The following is a 20,573-nucleotide window of genomic DNA, read 5'->3' on the forward strand; positions in this document are numbered from 1 at the left end:
CTAGTTTCCTCTGCCTGACCTCTGTGTTCAAATAGTTAACTGTAAATCGCATGTATTTGTATTTGTGTTTGTGAGCGCAGGTCCTGTCCTTCCACACAGGAAGCTGAGTCCGCATCTAACGCCGTTTGAATCTTAAATGAGATAGATGCTGCAGTATGACAAAAACAAATAAGACCACGTGATTCAGACATAGAATTTACCCTAACGGATATTTACCAATTAATAATTATTGATTTTCAAATTCTCGGAGGTCAAACCAAAATAGTAGTTAGGCACATTTAAGCAACCAAAAGACCCGGTGTTACAGCCGGTGAGTCCACGTATGACCGACAGCACACGATCTACCTCAGTCTACGGTCACTGCCGCCTTCTTCAGTCTGGATTAGAAAACATCCATTTTATATTTAGGAGTTTAACGTACAGATAAAGCAAGGACTAAAGCAATAGGACTAAATAAGAAACACTGGCAGACTCCGTGTCTCAGCTGCAGCCTGGATGGTCACAGAAAATCAGTTTCCGGCGCAGACAGCACGCAGATTAAACCCGCACATGATATAAACGCAGAAAAAAAAACACTTGATTTTAAACCCTCAGTGACCCTCATGTGACCTTTCCAAATCGCAAACCGGTGTCTGGTCATCAGGAGACGCGGATCCAACGCTTCCTCTATGCTAATGTCCCGAGTTAAAAATTAATAGAAAATAAAAGCAGCAGCACTGAGCAGGAGGCGCAAACAGGCCGCTCCGGTGCCCGATCAGTTGGTTTCTTTGTGTGCTTGTTGCTTTTATTGCGGTTTCCGGCCTTTTCATGGCCGCAATAAAGACATTAGGACCTACTATAATATCCCCCCCCCAACTGACCAACGCCCTCCACCACTTGATGTGAGCCTTTCGGTTTCCAGACTGCCGAGGACTTCCACAGGCAACCCTATCTCCGAGACATTTCCTTTGGATTTGGTGAACATTTGTGCAGCTTCATAGGAGATACAGTGTCACTCATGTAGCAGGTCAAACTGTCCGAAGCCTGGGAGCTTAGAGTTTCTCTCGGTCTGGAGGTAGGAAGGTTTAAAATCAATTCGAATTCTTCTCTTAAACCACACACACTTCACTTTTCCTTCAAAATAAGACGTTTACGGCTCATAAAGTTCGAGGGTCAACTTTATTTTAAAAGAAAAATAAAAGGAGATTTTCACACTTTGTGTGTTGCTGAGGTTTGTGGTTTAACACAGCTGCAGTTACACAAACGCACTCACAAATAATTTGGCAGCAGCTGTTTGAGTCAGATGATGGTTATCCTGACGTAATTAAAGACATTTTTTCTCATGTTGAACTGATGAAGGACAAAATGTCCACGAGAATTTCCGGTGACATTTGTTGGTTAAAGAGCTCAAATAGAGACGGATACATTTATCTGAGGGTTGTTCGAAAAGGATCGTCTCGTCTTCTGCACCAGCTCTCTGACTTAAAGAATAAATTCATTTTGAAGAAAAGGTCTCGGTCATTTTCAGAAAAAAAAAAAAAATGTAAAGAAATGATAGATTCATTTTTATTTTTTCAGTGTTAGAGATTTAGTCATCATGTGATGTACTGATGTACATGTTAAACATGTAAACACGGCTGTGCAGCTGGAAGATGCTTAATATTTTATATATTATAATTATAATTAAATTTAAATCCAAATCTCACAGACCTGATCTTGTTGATCATTAATTGTTAATTTTCTTTATATATATATATATATATATATATATATATATATATATATATATATATATATATATATATATATATATATATATATATATATATATTCAAACAAAATTATATATCGCATCATATGCATAAATGTGATGAAAAATACTAAAACTTTAACTCTGAATGACATTAGCTGTGATAGTGGGCGAAACGGCCCATTAATACATTTAAACCTGTAAACAAGGTGCGGATGTTTGCAGAGCATGCTCCATGCTCCTCACCGAGGTTTATAATCTGTGAAAGTAATGATTACAGCTTCAAGTCAAAGTGAAAGCTATAAAGGATGATTGGGTCTTAATGCTGTGACTTGAAAATGACACGTTTCTGGAAATGTTCTCTTTTGTAACTTTAATGAACAGACGGCAGCATGTGGATGCTTTTAGTTGGTGGAAGTAAAAAAAAAAATGGTGAGAATACAAATAATATATTTGTGAAAAATGTTGATTTCTACCTGGACCCGTCACCTTTCCTTTGTTTCACCATCGAAGAGGAAGCTCAGACTGCAACACAAACCCTCGCTATGTGTTTGGTTAAAACGGAGGTGAAAATCAAACGTTGGTCCTCAGCTGAATTCACATTTGTAAACTTCACATTTGGTTTATTTGTGTGATTTTGAGACTGTAGGAGGCAGATTCATGCTGTTTTGTTTTTGTTTTTTTCATATACAGTTTGAAGGGCCTCGGGTATGAAATGACTCCTGACTGGAGTGACTGATCACATGAGAAACCATGCCTCTGTTATGGCTGATCTGAACGCACCATATAATACATCTCCTTTACATACTGCTTTAATAATAATCCCAAAAGTCCGAAGTGTGGAACATGCACAAGTCATGTTACCCTTTTCCCTTCTCACTGCAGCTTTGGCTGGATGATGGAAACTGTGATATAAGTGATGCTGAAGCAAAGATCTCCCCAGACACATAATCCAGATTTAGAAAACCACATGCTGAAAGTTATTGTCTCAGACCATAAACGATGACTGACAGTGTAACAGCAGTCGTTGTGATATTATATAATCTTTGTGTTGTAAGTTGTATCTTCCATCAGAACCACAAAGTCTCTATTCTCTGGGAGTATTTCCAGGTAAAATATGCGGCCACAAGCTCGTTGCAGTTCACATTCTTTTTTTATTGTTATTATTGTTATTTACATACAAGAAAAGAGAAACATAATCAATCTACAATTTATAAACAAAGACGTGACAGACAGGAACTCACTGACAGAGTATTTCCAAATACATCCCTTTATTTCACCCAAACACGTTAAGAAGTTTTCCCTTTTTTTTTCAAAATGAATTATTAAATCAAAAAATCACATCACAGTACAAATTGCACATAGTTTACACATAGTTTAACCACTATTGTGAATTCTCAGCATTTAACTCAGCACACTTTGTGTGTCATGTTCCTTTGCATCAGCAGCTTTAGAGAGTCAAACTCATATTCTTACCAAATATCACACTGGGTTATTTTTTTGTGTTAAATAACAAAAGTTTTTAGGCAAATAAAAAATACATTGAAGGGGGTTTTATCATCTTCCACTATAGAAATACATACATGCTGTATGAGGAGATTAAATGAACAGAAATTCAAAGTCATAAAATGTTCTTTTTTTAAACAGCTTGAATATTGTACAGAGACATTTCTTAAGTCAGTGGGAGACTCATGACCTCAGTGTTTTTCAGAGCCTGGTTTCAGCCCTGGTGATGGTCCTGAGTTGAACCCGTGGAGGTGTCTGAAAGCCAGACGTGAAGCTGTAATAACTCCACCCTGACGTCCTTTCAAACGTCTCACACTGTCTTCATCAGTAACACGAACAACATCGACAGCTATTTTTTGTCCCTTTCTGCAGCAGATCAGAGGAGAACGGTGCTCTCACAGAGTGAATGGTTCTATGTGGTTCTATCAGAACCTGAACTGGAACTGTGAAAGTGTGCTGGAAGAAACCACACAGAAACTGAACCTTTCAGAAAAAAAACAAAACAAACACCTTCACTGTTTTCCGCTGCGTCTTGGACAGGTTTCAGAGACACACAGGGAGATGTTCTGACATCTCATGTTAACACGGTGTGTTGGTGGTTTAACCACCCTGGAGAAGCTGAAATAAATAGAATTATGTACAGACCACAGCAAAATAACTCCACTGATGTGAGTTACAAGTCAGTGCCTGTGATGGCAGGTGTTTCTCTGGCAGTGCTGGATGATAGAAACCTGCCTGCAGAGCCAAGGTCACGTTTTATTTGAGCCATCAAAGCTGAAAAACCTTGTTAGTGTTTGTTATCTAAAAGTGTCCGGTGGAGCTGTTGTTCATCACTCCTCCTCCTCCTCCTCCTCCTCCTCATCACCATCATCATCATCATCATCATCCATCAGCCTCCTCTTCTTGTTCTTCGGGCGTCGGTACAGCAGCTGTCGGGGAGTCGCTCTCCGTCACCCGGTTCTCCTTCTTCCACTTCATCCTCCGGTTCTGGAACCAGATCTTGATCTGCCGCTCCGTGAGGCAGAGCGCGTGCGCGACCTCGATCCTCCGTCGTCGCGTGAGGTACCGGTTGAAGTGGAACTCCTTCTCCAACTCGAGCGTCTGGTGGCGCGTGTAGGTCTGCCGGCCGCGCCTCCTGTCGGCACCTGCGCACACAAGAACACATCTGTCCAATCAGAATAAAGTCTCCGTACTCACATGCGCGCGCGCACAGTCTTGTATAACGGACTGATCTCCTGTAGCAGACAGGTGTTCGACTTTATTCAGCATATTTCACGTAACTTTAACTCGAGCCAAACACCAGGCGAATTACAGAACAGGTCAAATTCCTCTGCATATGGAGTGACAGCTGAACTTCAAAGCATCTTAACAATGAATTTCTCTTCCATCAAAATAAAGGATTTTAGTTTAGTCTGGAGTTAAGGTCATGGGACATATTTTAGTTGGTGAAAATGTTAGGAGTGAAGAATAGATAGATAGATGTCTATTAGATAGATAGATAGATAGATAGATAGATAGATAGATAGATAGATAGATAGATAGATAGATAGATAGATAGATAGACAGATAGATAGATAGATAGATGGTGAAAGGTGAAACAGAGTGACCTACACAATTCTAAATTAGAATTCAGACTCACAATCTCATGATTTTGTCTCACAGGTTTTCTTTTTTTATTGGAAATATTAGAAATATTTTTTTTCAAAAACTGCATCCTAGCTAATGGTTTACTTTAACAGCTGTTTTCTTTAAAATTAGCAATAGTAGTAAAGATTCTAAAATTGTTTTATGAATGAATTTAAAATTCTTTATCCATTTATAACTGTAATGTTATAATGGTTACACAGATTTCCAAAATAAAAGAACACATTAACAGGCCTACTTTTAACCTTTTAATCGCCTCTTTGTAACTTGGTTCTGTCTCAATCCAAACCTGGCAGCCACTTGTTGCCACCTCCACTTCCTGGCAAAGCCATTTGACTTGTGGCTGGGTAAACACTATAAAGCAGTAACAGAACGATGTGGTTAAACTGTGGGTCTGGTGTTTACAGTGTTTACTTCACACGTTGTTTACCCTTACAAAAGACACACATGCAGATGTGAGTCAACTACATAATTAAATGTGGGAATTTGTGCTGGAAAAAGGGAAGCAAAATGTGACTGACTGCGGCTGCTGATGTGATTTCCTTGACTCAATGAAGTCAGCAGAAACAGACTCCTGCTGTAGTTAGAAATATGCCGAGAGTCGTGTTAGAGCATTACTAATTTGATTCAAAGAAAGAAAAAAAAAAGAAAAAATCAGTTGCTTCATGTCAAGCATGCACGGGGTCAGTGCTGAGTAAGACCACTGAAACCACGCTGACCTCCTGTCTTCACGAGGTCACACAGCGCCTGAAGGTTAAAGAGAAACTGGGTCACATTTTCACTGCTCAGAGGTCGTCTGTGGGCCACAGGAACATCTAAACTCACTTCCTCTGCAGATTCCTTCTGCTCTACCACAGTCTCTTGGAAGTAACACAGAGGATTCATGTTTGAGTTTTGGTTTCAGCTTTGTTCTATACGTTTCTGCTCTTGTGCTGGAGAATCTCTAACTTTCCGTCAGCTCAGGAAGCCTGCAGGCCGTGTGAGCAGCAAGAAAAAAAGAAAAAAAAACTCCAGCAGTGACCAGGCTCTAAAATAATCAGCCTGGGCTTTGTGACTGTTGTGCGGACTTTAACAGCATTAGCTGCTGTTTAGTGAAGGCTCATAAACATGTGATGGAAGATTTTCTGTTGCTCTCCTCACAGGGCAGAAACAGTGAGCAGATGAGTCATGCTGGAGCAGCCAGCTGTGTCATCTGATGGACAACTCACTGTCTGCATGTTTTCACGTCTTTACCAGAGCAGCTAGGAGCTTTTTTTTTTTTTTTGCATGTTAATCACAGACAAAGTCCACACCAGCAGCACCAGCAGAGACACCTTTCCCCAGGTCGGACAACATAAATCTCCTGGACATAAATCACACACAGCCTCCGACTGTCTGTTCTCTGGGTGTAAATGAGCAGGGGAAAAAAAAAAAAAGAAAAATGGGATCACATTGATTTGTTATTGATTTTCAAGACTGCTCTGGCAAAGACTACAGGCCTTCCATGCAGTTACTGTCCTGACTGTAATTTGACTCTGCAGGTAAGAGCTTTATTACACTCAGAGCACATACATGACCAGGACAGAGGACACTGAGGTCATGCCCTCTGTATTTTTTTCTGGGGAATTTGGCCTTTCAGCAACCTGAGGGTAGTTTACACTCTACACTGAAAATGTTATTTTACACATGCAGGATACAGCACATGCTGATTCCTGTGATTTTTACTGACCACTTTTACACCAAGGAATTAAGGTTAAGATATTGAAAGTTGTGCATAAACTGTACATCACTTTGGGTGATGTAAACATGGTTTGACCTTTTTTTCTATTAAGTAATTCAATTCAAAAATAATATCAAACTGCTGCTTGAATTGGTTTTGAATTAAAAGCTTTGAAAAATCTGAAGTTGTATAAAAAGGTCTCTCTCTCTCACACACACACACACACACACACACACACACACACTGATATACAAATAAATACAGTTATAGAACATGTAGTGTGTTAATGCGTTTGTATGTGCGCATATGCGCGTCGCTGAGAGAGCTCGAGCGCCTCCCTTATTAAGCGCTCAAGTGTTTGTCTTTTTCCCCAGTGTTAACGGGAACATCCGGGACTTGACTTTTCCCTCCAATCACCTTCCGACGCCTTGGACGGCGAAAGGATCTAAATTAAAATCTACAAAGTCGTTATACGAGCTGGCACACACACACACACACACACACACACACACACACACACACACACACACACTAGAGATAGAGAGAGAAAATATTTGAAGTGCTGACAGACAAAGAAATATGTCTCACTTTCCCTCCACATTGTGTGTGTGTGTGCGTTTTGTGTTATTTACATAATTTCCATTTTCCTCCTTCGGTTTTCTGCTTGATTTTATTTTATTACAGAAATTATTAAAATTGTAGGCCCAATTTTCTTTAATACCTGCAACCCCCAAACGGTTTTCCTCATCTCATGAAAGTGTGTATCTTATTTAATTGTCGTTTATTACATTTTTTCATAATATTTCATAACTTCTGTTGCCTTCTCTGTCCTGGTTTCCAAAACAAAAGCCCCAAACAAATTTTTGACTTCATGGCCAAAACGCGAGCAAATAAAAGACTTTTAATTTCATGATTTAGTTTTCTCCTTTTCATCCTCTTTATTACACTTCTCCAAATGAAAAGCGCTCACAAACACAGCCACACACACACACACACGCAAGGAGACTCCTGCGAATGAGGAGGGACCTGAATTCTCCAGAAATTATTTCAAAGTGAGCCTGGCTGTGTGTGTGTGTGTGTGTGTGTGTGTGTGTGTGTGTGTGTGTGTGTGTGTGTCGCGATAGCTTTTCTGTAGAGAAACGAAAACCATTTAATTAAAAAGTTACCTGATTACCTTCAGTCACAGAGTGGATACGTTTTTTTTTTTACGCACACTAATTTGTATAAAAGCACAGATAAAATGCAGCATCGTGTCTCCTCTGAGGTTCCACGCCGCTGTTTTTGAGAGCAACAACTTCCCACTTCACTTTCAGCACAAACGTTTTCGCCATATTTCCCGGTTGTGACGCGCCACCATTCACTACTTTAACGCAAACATGAAAATGGCCTTTTGTGCTGTGTGCGCTTGTTGTGGTTCGAGGCTCCGAGGCCCCGCATCCATTCAGCATCCGTCCCGCTGCTGTCGCACAAAGCGGCTTTTTACAATCTGTAGAAAGGGCCGGCATTCAGAGATCAAACCCATCTGCTAATTTATAGTGTTTATAGTATTAGCGGATTGTGGTGACAGTACAATAGCACAATGGGCTTTCAGTGGAGCCAGAAACACAAGGCATATCAGGACGGAGAGGCTGAGCGGAGCGGAGCTAAACCCTGAATATGAGCGATAACTGTGGAGAGAAAGACTTTGTCTGAAGATTTCCCCTCAGTTTCAAACACTTTGGTATAATACTCCAGACACCCCTGCGCTCCCCAGTCCAATTCTTGAAATAATACCAGCTAATGAATATTCAGCAAGTCTTAAATTATGGTTTTATGGAGGTCGCCGAGCCATAAAAGATCTGCAAAGAGAGAGAGAGAGAGAGAGAGAGAGAGAGAGAGAGAGAGAGAGAGAGAGAGAGAGGTTGTAAAAAAGTGACAGAGAGAATGGGACAGACAGGCATAGTTCAGCTACCGGCAGTGGCCGCTGCGCAACCGGGCCAACAGTTTAAAGAGCGCTCAACGCAATTATTGGGTCGAAATAATACAACTCCACCACGCCCCCTCCACACACACACACACACACACACACACACACACACACACACACACACACACACACACACACACACACCACCTCTACCCTCAGAAAAATATTATCCTACCGCCCCCCTCCTTTACCTCCCTCACTCAAACTCACCTGTGAGGCCTCACAAATGATCTCATCACCTCTCATAACTTTTCCATGCCATTACCCGCCTCCCACTCCGCACCCCGCTACTCTACTCCTCACCTGAGCTTCTCATCCAGGGGTAAATGCGTAGTCTTTCATGGTTTTGCTGGGATAGCTGCTGCTCCGGGCGTCTCTGCATCCTGCAGGCCGGCTCGGGGAGCATGGTGGCCAGCGAGCAGAGCTGAGACGGACCGGGGAACCGCTCCGGGGGACATTTCTGTAGAGAGGAGCTCAACGGCGCGGCTCCCAGCGCGCTATAGTCCTCTCCTGTGCGTATTTCTGCGGGGTTCGGGGGATGCGCGCCGGGCTGAGTAACCCCGGTCTTCCCGTTTAGTCCCGAAAGAGACAAACACAACCATGAGGAAGTAGAGGAGGAGGGAAAGGAGGAGGAGGAAGGAGAAGAAGAAGAGGAGGGCGGAGGGAAAGAGAGTCTTCCGCTGCCTCTCCCATTAGAGACATGATGGTGGTGATATCCGCTGGAAGCGAGGCCGCAAGAAGAAGACGCGGCGGGACAGGCAGAGGAAGACGGGGAGGGAGAAGTTGGGGAGTCCGTGTAGTGCGGAGCGGAGCAGGTCGCAGCGGCTTGTTGGTGTTTGGAAAACAGCGCGTTGGCGAAGTGGAGCGAACTCATAATTTGACGCTGTTGATTTGTGGACCCGGGGCGGCTTAATGTCGACCGTGAATTATTGGCGGAGTATTACTGTCCAGATTTACACGCGCACACACAAACACATGCACGCACACACACACATATACAAATCACCCCACCCCTCTCTTCTCCTCCCTTTCTCTTCCATTACCTCCTGGACCACGTGACCGCGGATTCACGTGATGTCAAGATGCCCAATGGCCGACTAGGGTTCCCTCCGAATGTAGTTTTATAATAGGAGAAATTAGCTGTAACGCACAGGGAGTGACCGCTGCACACACACACACACACACACACACACACACACACACACACACACATAGGCGCACTCAGCATACGATGCAATCTATATAATACAATCAATACGCAGCAACTCGGAACGTGTCCACTAATCACCACGCGCGTGTAGAGCTGGAAAACAAAACGGCTGAGGCTGACAAACATCCAGCTCCAACTTCAACCTTTTTACTGTCCAGGGTGGGAGCGCGTGAAGCTGATCGCTAAAAGCGGAAAACACCATTAGATGTGATATTGATTGGACTTGGCGTTAGGCACGTGCGTAAAGTTGCACAGAGGACTGCAGGAGGAGATGGATTCCCTCTGTTTTCAGCGTATGAATCCCGACTCGTACTAATGCAGGGGACCACACACACGCAAAAGAGAGCTGTTGATGGATTTCTTGTGAAGTGCACGCGGCCGCTTACCGGTCACTGGCAAGCGGAGGAATCCACGAAGACAACAGTGTCAACAGCATCACAGAGAGTGGAGGACAATGTATGAGAAGCAGTCAGACGTGTCGTTTTGAAAATCGTTCTGCAGTAAAGCTCAGAATGAAAGATTGCAGCAGCTGTGGCTACAAGAGGCCGCAGACCACTTTGACTCGACTAATAATCAAAAACGTGAAGAATTACAGGTTAATATTTTTTCACCAGTGTCCCGAGCAGTGAAATATTAGAGCCATAAGCTGTAGGCAAACAAAACCAGACACTCGAGCGGGTGTTGAAGCAACTGAGGATTGATGTTTCAGGGAAGAAACACACCACTGAATCCATTCGGAATTCCTAGAAGAGAACAAAAAGAAGCAGCGCGTTTAATGTAACTGATGGTGTATAAGTACCCGTGTGCCTTCACACTCCCAGGGCCATTCAGCCCTCAGGTCTGGTTAGTTCTCCTCCCTGGCCCCCCCAGACCCTGGGCTCCTGCCCAGGCGGCAGAGGAAACTCACCTGGCACGCAGGTGCTGGACTCCGTGCTCAGATCTGACCTTTCCTCGCCACGCAGCACTGAGTTGAGCAGGATAAGATCTGTGCTGAATGTAATGTTTAACAGACCAAAGGAGTTCTTTTTTTTTTTTTTTTTTTGTCTAAGGGGAAGGATGTGGGGCAGTTATAGGATTAGAGAGAGAAGGTTTGTTTGTTTAATCCACAAACACAGAAAAGAACTGTGTGAGCCTTTCCTGTATACTCCACTTTGCTGCTTTGCTTCTGATACCTTTTAAATATTTTTTCTTTGCACACAGGAAAGGTATGTGAGCAAAGCCTGGGTGTATTGTGGCTTAAACCTTTAGTCCTCATGGTGCCATAAAGTCATTTACCTGTTCATACAGGTAAATGACACGCCACAGATGAACTGCTATAATGTGACAGTGTTATGGTAAAGGTTTGGTTGAGGCAACCTGGTTAGGTTTAGGCAAAGGTTGTGTTTTGGTGTAACAAATATAAACTACGTCCTTAAGGCTAGAAGACCTTCATCTTCATGGTTACAATAACTTGTGGTTGAGGTTAGAACCGTCATGGTTAAAAGACATAAGGTGGACCATCAGTTTGAGAAGGGACATGAACAGCAGCCTCCCTCTTGAAGTCCAATGTCCTGTTGATCCATCCATCCATCCATCCTGACCTACTTCCAGTGTGTCCAATGTGTCTGATTTTGGGCATTTGGTGCAAAGACTGATGTCTTCTCCAGCCATGCACTGATTAAACTTTGGAGTCTCACTTTCAATATTCTTTCATTTCTTAATGTCTGAAATGAAGTGTGTGTCCCCGACAGTGTCTGTTTTCTTGTATTTAATAATGTATTGCAAGTGTTGTCATTAAAACAAACCATAGAGCATCAGCGGATGGAAACATTTGGACAGCTTAAAGAGGCACTCCACCACTTTTCAACCATTAACTTCAGTTTACTTGTTCCATGAAGTGCTGTTGGATAATATCTTCTGTCTGTGCAGGGAGCTTGCCAAAGTGTTAAACTATCACTGCTGTCTTGGCTAAGGTCTGAGTATAAACATTTGTAACAGAAAATGTGTTAAAAACTGAAGGTAAACGGAGTTTGAAAGAAGTTGACACTAAGGAGGCAGAGGGGGGGTCTAATGAAAGCTGCTGTAAAGGTGGAACCGTGAAGGGAAATGTCAAATATGCCCATTTCTTCCAATGTCAATTTGTTAAAAGATAAATATAACGGTATCAAGGCAGAACAAACTACACCAGCCTTGCACAAATGCTCCAGAATCGCAGTATTTTGGGACTTTTACTTTGGAAACTGCATCCAGAAACCCACGCAGCGGACTGTGCGTCACTCCGTCAAAATGGCTCCGAGCTCAGTGATGAATGGTCTCTGCCTGTCTGACTGTTTTCACCTGATGGAGACAACTCTGGATATGTGTGTCTGTATATGTGCGCGCGCGCGCGAAGCCTGCAGCATCTCTGTCTGTCCAACTATGCTAAACCCCCCCCCCCGGAAGTATCTGACTTTCCCATCACAGCTGTCCAACGTGCGCGCAGACTCTGTTTCCTAATTAACGCCTGGAAACTTGATCAGACAAAAATATTTGGCGCTTCGATAACACTGGGGATTCCCCCTCTAAAGCCTGGATCACAAGCTCAAGCTCCAAACTGCATGAAGATATAGATGAATGTGTAAATATGAATGTTCAGCGTGTTTGATCTTCCCATATGGAAACAATCCGACCTCAAGTCGTCATCGTGATGATGATGGAAAGCAGTGTATACAGGCCTGTAATAATGTAAGTGGAGGTGGAGGAGCAGGCCATAAATAAAGTGATGTTTGGATAGGATGTGGATTGTACTTTGTGTGTGTGTGTGTGTGTGTGTGTGTGTGTGTGTGTGTGTGTGTGTGTGTGTGTGTGTGTGTGTGTGTGTGTGTGTAAGTGTGTGTGTGTGTGTGTGTGTAAGTGTGTGTGGAGGGTGTGTGGAGAGTGGGGACTTCCGAGTCAAGGCTTAAATGTTTGGCCTTGTGAACTGAGCGGTTTTATCAGTCTGGGTGCTGACAGAGAGAAGAGAGGGGGAATGAGAGGGTCGTTAGGAGGGGAGGTGAAGGAGGAAAAGAGGGTAAGGAGAGGGAAGAAGGGAGAGTGAGGAGAAGGGTGAGGGAAAGGAGGGAGAAAAGTGTGTGGGGAAAAGAGAAAGGAAGCAGCCTCTCTCACATTAAATCCTTTCTATTACAGTTATTGATTATTGAGAGCTGACTAATACCTCTGATCTCTGCTTAACTGATCATTGAGTGAACACAGGCCTGCACTAAGACCAAGCCTTCAAACCATCACTGACTCACAGCAGAACTCTTCTTCACATTAAACGCAGAGAGCAACATTTTTATTGCATTTTTTTTCCTCGTTTTTATTTTTATGAATGTACTTTTTTTTTTTTTTGAAATCGGCACTGTGCGCATGCTTTTTACCCAAAAAGAGGAAAAAATAGGATGACAACATAAAACAAACACCATCGATCAAAAAACGAACTAAAACGACAATTAGAGTGTGTAAAAAAGAGACCCGACCCACTAAAATGGCATAAATAGGCAGTTTCATGTTGTTGGAAATTTCATTTCACATCGTCATCATCATCATCATCATCAGTCATTACCATAACAACAACAACAACATATAAGTGAGAAGTACAGTAAAAAGTGCACCATCATCATTTTTTAACTTAAAAACTATACAGCTGCCAAAGATAAAATTGTTAATGATAAACTTCTAACAATATAGAAATGTTTCCACGATAATTGTTCCACAAAGAAATGAAGCTATCGTTTTTCTGTCGTTTTTTTTTCTCTTTTTTTTTTTTTTTTTTTAAACACTAGAGTAGACTATGTTTGTTTGACTTGGATTGACCCCCCCTCCCTCTAACCCCAATCAATTTTATTTTTAAAGTTCATGTTCTTGCTTCATTGCATCATGTTTTTTTCTCTTCTTCTTCTTCTTCTTCCCGCGGTTTCTACAGTCAGCAGACAGAGGCGCGAGGCCCCTCCAGTTCGTCCAGCTCAGCAGTCGCCATTTTGGAGACTCAAGTTTCTTTCCATGGATTGGATCGTGGAGACAGCGGGGCAGTCCAGTGGCCTCAGTTAAGACAAAAACAAACCCCTACACCCACCCACCCACCCTCACCCCTTCCTGCCCAACATTTACACCTTCCTTGCCCCCCACCCACCCCCATTTCTCTCACCCTTTTTATCTTTCTCCCCCTTAATTCACCGCTCTCCTTCCTCTACATTTGCTTATGAGTTTTCTCGCAGCAATCCTCATTCACGGGGGCTTGTGATCCCGCCGTGCCCGCCACCGCCACCGAGCCTCCCCCTCCACCTCCACCTTCCCCACTTCCTCCTCCACTTCCGCCGCCCTCCCGCAGTTCCTTCTCCCTTCTTTCCCTCTCCACCGCCTCCTGCTCGCTCTTGCTGCTGGGGAACTTGTCCTTGTTGTTCTCCTTCTTCCACTTCATCCTCCGGTTCTGGAACCAGATCTTTACCTGCCTCTCCGTCAGCGCCAGCGCGTGCGACACCTCAATGCGGCGTTTCCGGGTCAGGTAGGGGTTGAACAGGAACTCCTTCTCCAGCTCCAAAGTCTGGTAGCGGCTGTAGGTCTGCCGGCCACGCCTCCTGCCCGCAGCTACTGGGGGGTGGGTGGGTGGGAGAGGGGAGATATTGGAGGGGGGGGGTATTTATTAGAGACAGATCTGACTTCTTACATTTTCATCTTCATCCTACATGTTCACATGGTCATTAGCCCATCACCGCCCTCCATATTGGCCATTTAACCTAAAAACCAAACAGATGATAGGCTGCAGCCTCCCTGATCAAATACAAACCAGTTAATTAAAGGTTTCAAAACTATTGTTTAATTAAACAATTGTTTACATTTTACCTGTCCCAAAAAATCAAAAGCCCCATCTTATTTTTGTCTTTGGAACCCCAAACCCATATGTTTGTGCGTGCGTGCATGTGTGTGTGTGCGTGGGTGAATATTTCACATTTTAAGTTCAGTCAATGTGTCGTAAAAATCATGTGATCCTCGTGTGACTTCAATGTCCAAGGGAGTCCCATAAAAGGGGGCACGCACACACACACACATTCAAAATTCTTACTACCACAGGAATCCATCAGGAACACACACCGCACCATCAGCCGGCTGCAGTCATTCGAAAACAAAAAAAAACTCTTATATAACAAAGACAAATCCACTGAGCACTTACAGAGGCGCACATAAATATTTGATGCTATAAATACATCGTAAACACTTTTAAAAGAGAGAAGACAAAAATAATGATGCCGAACAGCAGAAGATCAGGGCAGAGCTGACTCCAATGACGAACTAAGAGTTTTAATTAGAAATATCCCGGTGCTAACAATGGAAAAATAATATAAAGACAAATTGTTTCTAGAAACCTTCACTGAAAGCAGCAGAGACTCCGCTGTCTCTGTGTTTCTGTTTAACAGCCTTGAAAACAGCGCAGACAGAGAACACACAAAATAAAATGCCGAATACCGAATAAACGCACACAAGGTCAGATGGTATTATTATTATTATTATTATTATTATTATTATTATTATTATTATTATTATTATTAGCCTTTTTTTCAATAAATAACACGTTAAACTGTATAATCCACCTGCTGTGAACCAGGAGAATATATTTATATCTTTTCTATCCGCTTATTCCATCAAACCACCACATGTCCTCGCTCGTTTCGAATCAACACTGTTCCTAATAAACTAAAACTTCTTTCGACTGTTCAAACATGCAGGACATTTGTGTGAGTGAGTATAATTCCATTGAAGACTTCGCTGTCCCTGATCATTAAGCTCGGTGCTGCTTCTAAAATCACTGATCTGAAGGGATATTCTGATTGTCAAGTTTGGCATTTGGTTAGTGTTCATAGCCCTAAACAGATCAGTGTACACAACCTATTTAGAACCGGAAGAGTTCAAATATTTTTTGGTAAATTAAAGGAGTGAATTTATTTCTTTATGGAGGCATGATGAGGAGGCGTGTGGTCTTTGGACCTCTGTGGTCTAAACAGACCCCCCACATACACACACAAGCACTCTCTCTCTCTCCCTCTTTCTATGTCTTGTCTCTCTCTTTCTGTCCAGCACAGTACACTTCCAGGATTAAATTAAGGCAGAGGGCAATGACTTTGATTGAGGCGCACATTTTCGCTGTAATCTTATAGAAGTCCTGAATCTATGTATCTGCACTGATCACATTATATTATGTCACGAAGCCTGCAGGTAAACGGTGAAACTATCGTCAGTGTCCATTATATATCCGCCACGAGCCAAAGTCCTGCAGGATGGTTCCTACATTTAAAAAAAAAATAGTTCTGTGACTCTCTCGGTCTCATTAGATTTCCACATAGTTTCAGTGTATGGGCACAGAGCTGCTATTTATGTTAAAGCAGCCAGAAGAAGAAGACAAGGGAGTCTTTATGGAAATGCATGAACTTGTAAGTGATGTAAATGTCTTGTATGTGTTATCTGTCACTGGGCTGGCGCCGTGATTTCGTGCTATAGAGACTGAAGGGAAGTGGGCGCCACATTCACCGCTGTCACTACCCATGAATTAGGGGAAATGGGAAACACTTTCCTGGATAAAATAACAGCACGGACGCTTTGATCCGAAGTTTTTTTTTTTTTTTTTTTTGAGGGAGCAACATGGATGGGGAATTTAACCCCCAACCCTGGCTGCGTCAAAGCATTACACCTCTCACAGACTGCTCCTCCGCTGTCTCTTTGTTTACGTGGGTCAAACCAGCTTTTGGAAAAATAAATTCATTTCATTTATTTATTTACTTATTTGGCATTTTCCTGTTTTAACGTGAGCTAAATGGCTCCATGCTGTTTTATTGTTGGAGAAGACGATACATGCCTTGGGATTATGAAACATTTTTAAAACCTATTACACGTGAAACCTTTTGCAAAGCCAATTAAATAAGCCCTAAACAAATGCATGGCAGTTGGCAGTTGACATTTTGGGGGAAGGAGGAAAGAGGTTTCCACTCTCCAACAGATGCCAATGAGAGCCGAGGCAAAAAGACACTAATGCCATTACGGACATACATTAATTCTTCGGCTTAATCAGATTTTTATTCTCTTTTTTTTTTTTTTTATTCCGTTTTTAAGGTCGTACAGAGAAAATGATCTATCAAGATGTCCAGCCTCAGCGGTAAAAGTCGTAAAATGGGCTCATATTCTGGAGTTTAGAGTCAAACTCGGATATTAAACCTCCAGCTTGGGGGCTCCAAAACACATTCAGCGAGCAGGAGCCTCCTTCGGTACACTGGGGTTAAGACATAAAAGGTGTGGAGGTGTGGAGCAAGCGATCTTCCTCTTTATAATACAAATTATGAAATGCACCCCCTCATTAAAGGGAAATTTCCGAGGTAAACGCGATAACCGCCTCCGCCGCTGTGCTCCATCCTCCCGTCTCACCCATAAAAAGCCCGTCCGCCTTTCTCTGCTATTATAACCAATAAATCCTCACACTGAGAAAGGACAATATCCCACCGAACCGTGCACGGGCTGTAACCTCGTGCGCACAAAGCGTGCTCGGATCTCGGCGGTGCACAGCCGCGCGGCTCGACACTGCCTGGTTTCCTGTTTGGACTCGACTTTTGGACGGTCGGGGCTTCCTGCACCGGGGTTAAAAGCCCGACTTTACTGTTCGAAGGCTATTAATCAACCGACTAATCACTGTCATCGTTGGTAAAGAAGGGGCCAACCCCCCCTTAAGAAGCCGTTCTCAGCCCCGCGCCTGCAGGAGTGCGGCCGGTCGTATTTAAAGCTGGGAATGATCTGAAAAGCCGTTACACGGGCTACACAGGGGAGCGAGAGGAGGCAAGTGCTATAGGGAAATATAACAGAAGCTTTAAAGATGTAAATTATGACAATTTACAGGCAGCGCAAACAGGAAACCTTCAACACAGACGCACAAGTATGAACACACCGCTGCAGAGGAAACCCTGCAAGGAAAAGTGTTCATATCTTATAAAACCGCGCGTAAATTAGCGACTATTATTACTGTTAGCAGGTGTGTGAAAGGAGAGCAGCTCCAAGAGCTTCGTTTTTCTATTTATCACTTTTCTGTTTTACGATCATAACCATGAAACCACAAACGTCCTGTACAGGCCATAACCCGTCTGCAGCCCCACTTACAAAAAAAGGAGAAGAAGAAGAAATAAATACAGCCAAGAACATAAGCAATAAACTCTGTCTGTCTGTCTGTCTCTCACACACACACACACACACACACACACACACACACACACACACGCACACACACACATTCAATTGCACAACACAAGAAATATGGGCTCAAACAAAATAGGCTACTATACATGTCAATCCATTGACTGCTCTCTCTCTCTCTCACACACACACACACACACACACACACACACACACACACACACACACACACACTATGTCTATGTCTTACACAAAAATGCCTTCCCGCATAATCAGTTTTATTGTGGTGTTGCTCGGAGCCATCAATTACAAGCCCGGCTTCCCTATAATGGAAATAATTTTCAAAACCCACATTTATTTATTTATTTATTTAATTTTATTGTACTTATTTCTTTATTTTTAATTCTCTCGTGTGATTTATAATCTGATCGAGTTCAACCAGTCGGCTCTGATCCATATTCGCAGGCTTTGCGCGCAGACACAGACACACAGAAAGACCACTAAGTGTTCACACATGCACACCCACGGTCAGCAAGACACAAAGGCAAAGCAGCTTAAATTCAAACCACACGCACATTAGTGGAGGGATCATTTTAATGTTCGGGTTGACGGATCGCGCAGACCTGCGCGTTTAGAGCTCACACACGCTGTGGAGATGTTAAATCCCAGTGAAAATAACCCTTCTTTTCGCTTTGTTCCCTCTCTTCTCTCTCTCTCTCTCTACACACACACACACACACACACACACATATATATATATACATATATATATACACACACATGTATTCCCTCCTTCTCTAACCCCGTTGGGAACTGACCACCGTGTAGCCACAGTCCTGGAGACCACAGGCAAGTCATAAAAAAAAAAAAAAACAACAGTAAAAGTTTAACCCGAGTCAGAACTGAATGTCTCAACGAGTTTACATCCAACAACTCTTTCCCATCTGCTCTAAGCAGAGGTTTCTCAGGGTTTTTTTGGAGGGGGTGCTGGGGTTCTCAGGAACAACTATGTGAAGTTCAGTCCTTTCTCCTTTGACCCTCCCTCTATCCACCATCTCTCCCCTGTCTCTGACCGCTTTTCTCCCTGTCTTTTTCAGCCTCTATCCCCGGCTCTCCCCGTCCATTCTCTCAGTATATGACCGGGGCAATTAAACCTTAAAAGTCATTCACAAGTTTTGCTGCTGCCAATAAAACCATAAACGTGCTTTTGTCTCCCCTTTGAACCCAGGAAGCTCTAAATGCCCTCCTCAAATTGCTGCTTTTAAAACCACTTTTGCAACTTTCTCCCACTGTTTCCTACTGTGTGTTTGTGTGTGTGTGTGTATCTGTATGTGTGTGTGCATTTTCTATCTGCCCTCCCTGGAGGAGCAGCCTGCTCTGAACGAGGCAAAGGATAAGAAGAAAACAACCCGTGTAGTCGGTCTCTCCGCTTCCTCACCTTGCGGCCTCATCCAGGGAAACAGCTGCGTCGGTGAGGGGCTCTGCTCGGTTCCCTCCGCGTCCTCGCCGCCGAGCCCCGGTGCGCCTCCCAGCTTACAGTCGCTGTACTGGACCAGATCCGCGTCCTGGGCCCCGAAAAGCGTCTGTCGCTGCAGGGCGTCGTATCCGTAGAAGTTGCCCGGCTCGCCGTGGCATGTGACCGCGCAAGGGCTCTGCTGGTACGGGTTACTGGGCAGCGTGGAGGCGCTGTGGTGGTAGAAGTCCTGGATCTGCGGTGCGTGCTGGAAGGTGGCGCCGGAGCCCGGGCCGTACACCACGGTGGGCCGGCTCCCGGCCAGGTCCTGCGCGAAACCGCACTCGTAGTAGTTCGGACGTAACGAGTCCCCGCTTTTATATTTAGAGAAGAGCGAGTTGACGAAATATGAACTCATCTTTGTTTTGTTGTTTGTTGTTTTGTTGTTGTTTCAGTTTGTGTTCGCCTCGGCAGAGTCAGAGTGGGGCTGAAGGAAGCGACCGGCGGCTTTCAGTTGTGTTTTCTTTTTTTTTTTTTTCTGCTTCTGTCGTGCGGTTTAGAGGCAGAGGGACACCGACACACACACACACACACACGCTCACACACACGGAGAGAGAGAGAGACGGAGGGGAGGGAGACAGTGAGGCAGGTCTGCCGCCGGTGTCGGTGACCGTTGTTGTGGTGTTTCCCCCCTCTCACGGCCACAACAGACGAGCCGGTCGCGATGTGAGTAACGGTAACGGCAGCCAGCCAGAGCAGTCACAGCCACAACCACCGCCACCACAGCAGCGACAATAACACCAATCACGCCGATTCCATAAAATCTCCGGCGAAGAAGAAGAAGAAGAAGAAAAAGAAGAGGAAAGAGAAGAAGAAGAAGAAGAAGGAGAAGGAGAAGTAGAGGAGGAAGGGCTCGTGCGCATCACAATTCCGGTGTTAGCGCTGTAAGCGGGAGCCCTGTCGCGCTCTCAAACGGGTTTTCCGTGATTTACTCCTCTGCAAATGAGTTGTTTCATATTTTTTCTCCCTCTCTCTCTCTCTCTCGCTCTCTCTTCCTCTCTCTCTCTGGCTTTCTCTGGCGCGCGCTCTCCCCCCTCTCTCTTTCTCTCTCTCTCTCTCTCTCTCTCTCTCCTCCTGGCCCGGGTGTGTGTGTGTATGTGTGTGTGCATGTGTGTGTGTGTATGAGTCGGTTTCAGGGATAAT

At 43.8% G+C, this 20,573-nt stretch overlaps 2 protein-coding genes across 3 annotated transcripts; both read right to left on the reverse strand.

Moving 5' to 3' along the window:
* Window positions 1–2,894: 2,894 nt before the first annotated feature.
* hoxb7a (homeobox B7a) lies at window positions 2,895–9,440 on the reverse strand. Its single transcript, XM_041063220.1, has 2 exons — window positions 8,848–9,440; window positions 2,895–4,380 (listed from the first exon to the last, which is right to left on the reverse strand). Exons 1-2 carry the CDS (start codon window positions 9,416–9,418, stop codon window positions 4,118–4,120), a joined length of 834 nt encoding a protein of 277 aa, XP_040919154.1. The 5' UTR covers window positions 9,419–9,440; the 3' UTR covers window positions 2,895–4,117.
* A 4,500-nt stretch (window positions 9,441–13,940) lies between these two features.
* Window positions 13,941–20,369, reverse strand: hoxb8a (homeobox B8a). Of its 2 annotated transcripts, none has more exons than XM_041063223.1 (2): window positions 19,356–20,369; window positions 13,941–14,338 (listed from the first exon to the last, which is right to left on the reverse strand). In XM_041063223.1, exons 1-2 carry the CDS (start codon window positions 19,786–19,788, stop codon window positions 13,941–13,943), a joined length of 831 nt encoding a protein of 276 aa, XP_040919157.1. In that variant the 5' UTR covers window positions 19,789–20,369. The 2 variants fall into 2 exon arrangements, with proteins under 2 accessions (XP_040919157.1, XP_040919156.1); XM_041063222.1 differs by having other exon boundaries at window positions 13,941–14,341.
* Between the last annotated feature and the right edge of the window lie 204 nt (window positions 20,370–20,573).

Source organism: Toxotes jaculatrix, chromosome 18 (genome assembly GCF_017976425.1).
Source record: "Toxotes jaculatrix isolate fToxJac2 chromosome 18, fToxJac2.pri, whole genome shotgun sequence".
Taxonomy (NCBI): domain Eukaryota; kingdom Metazoa; phylum Chordata; class Actinopteri; family Toxotidae; genus Toxotes; species Toxotes jaculatrix.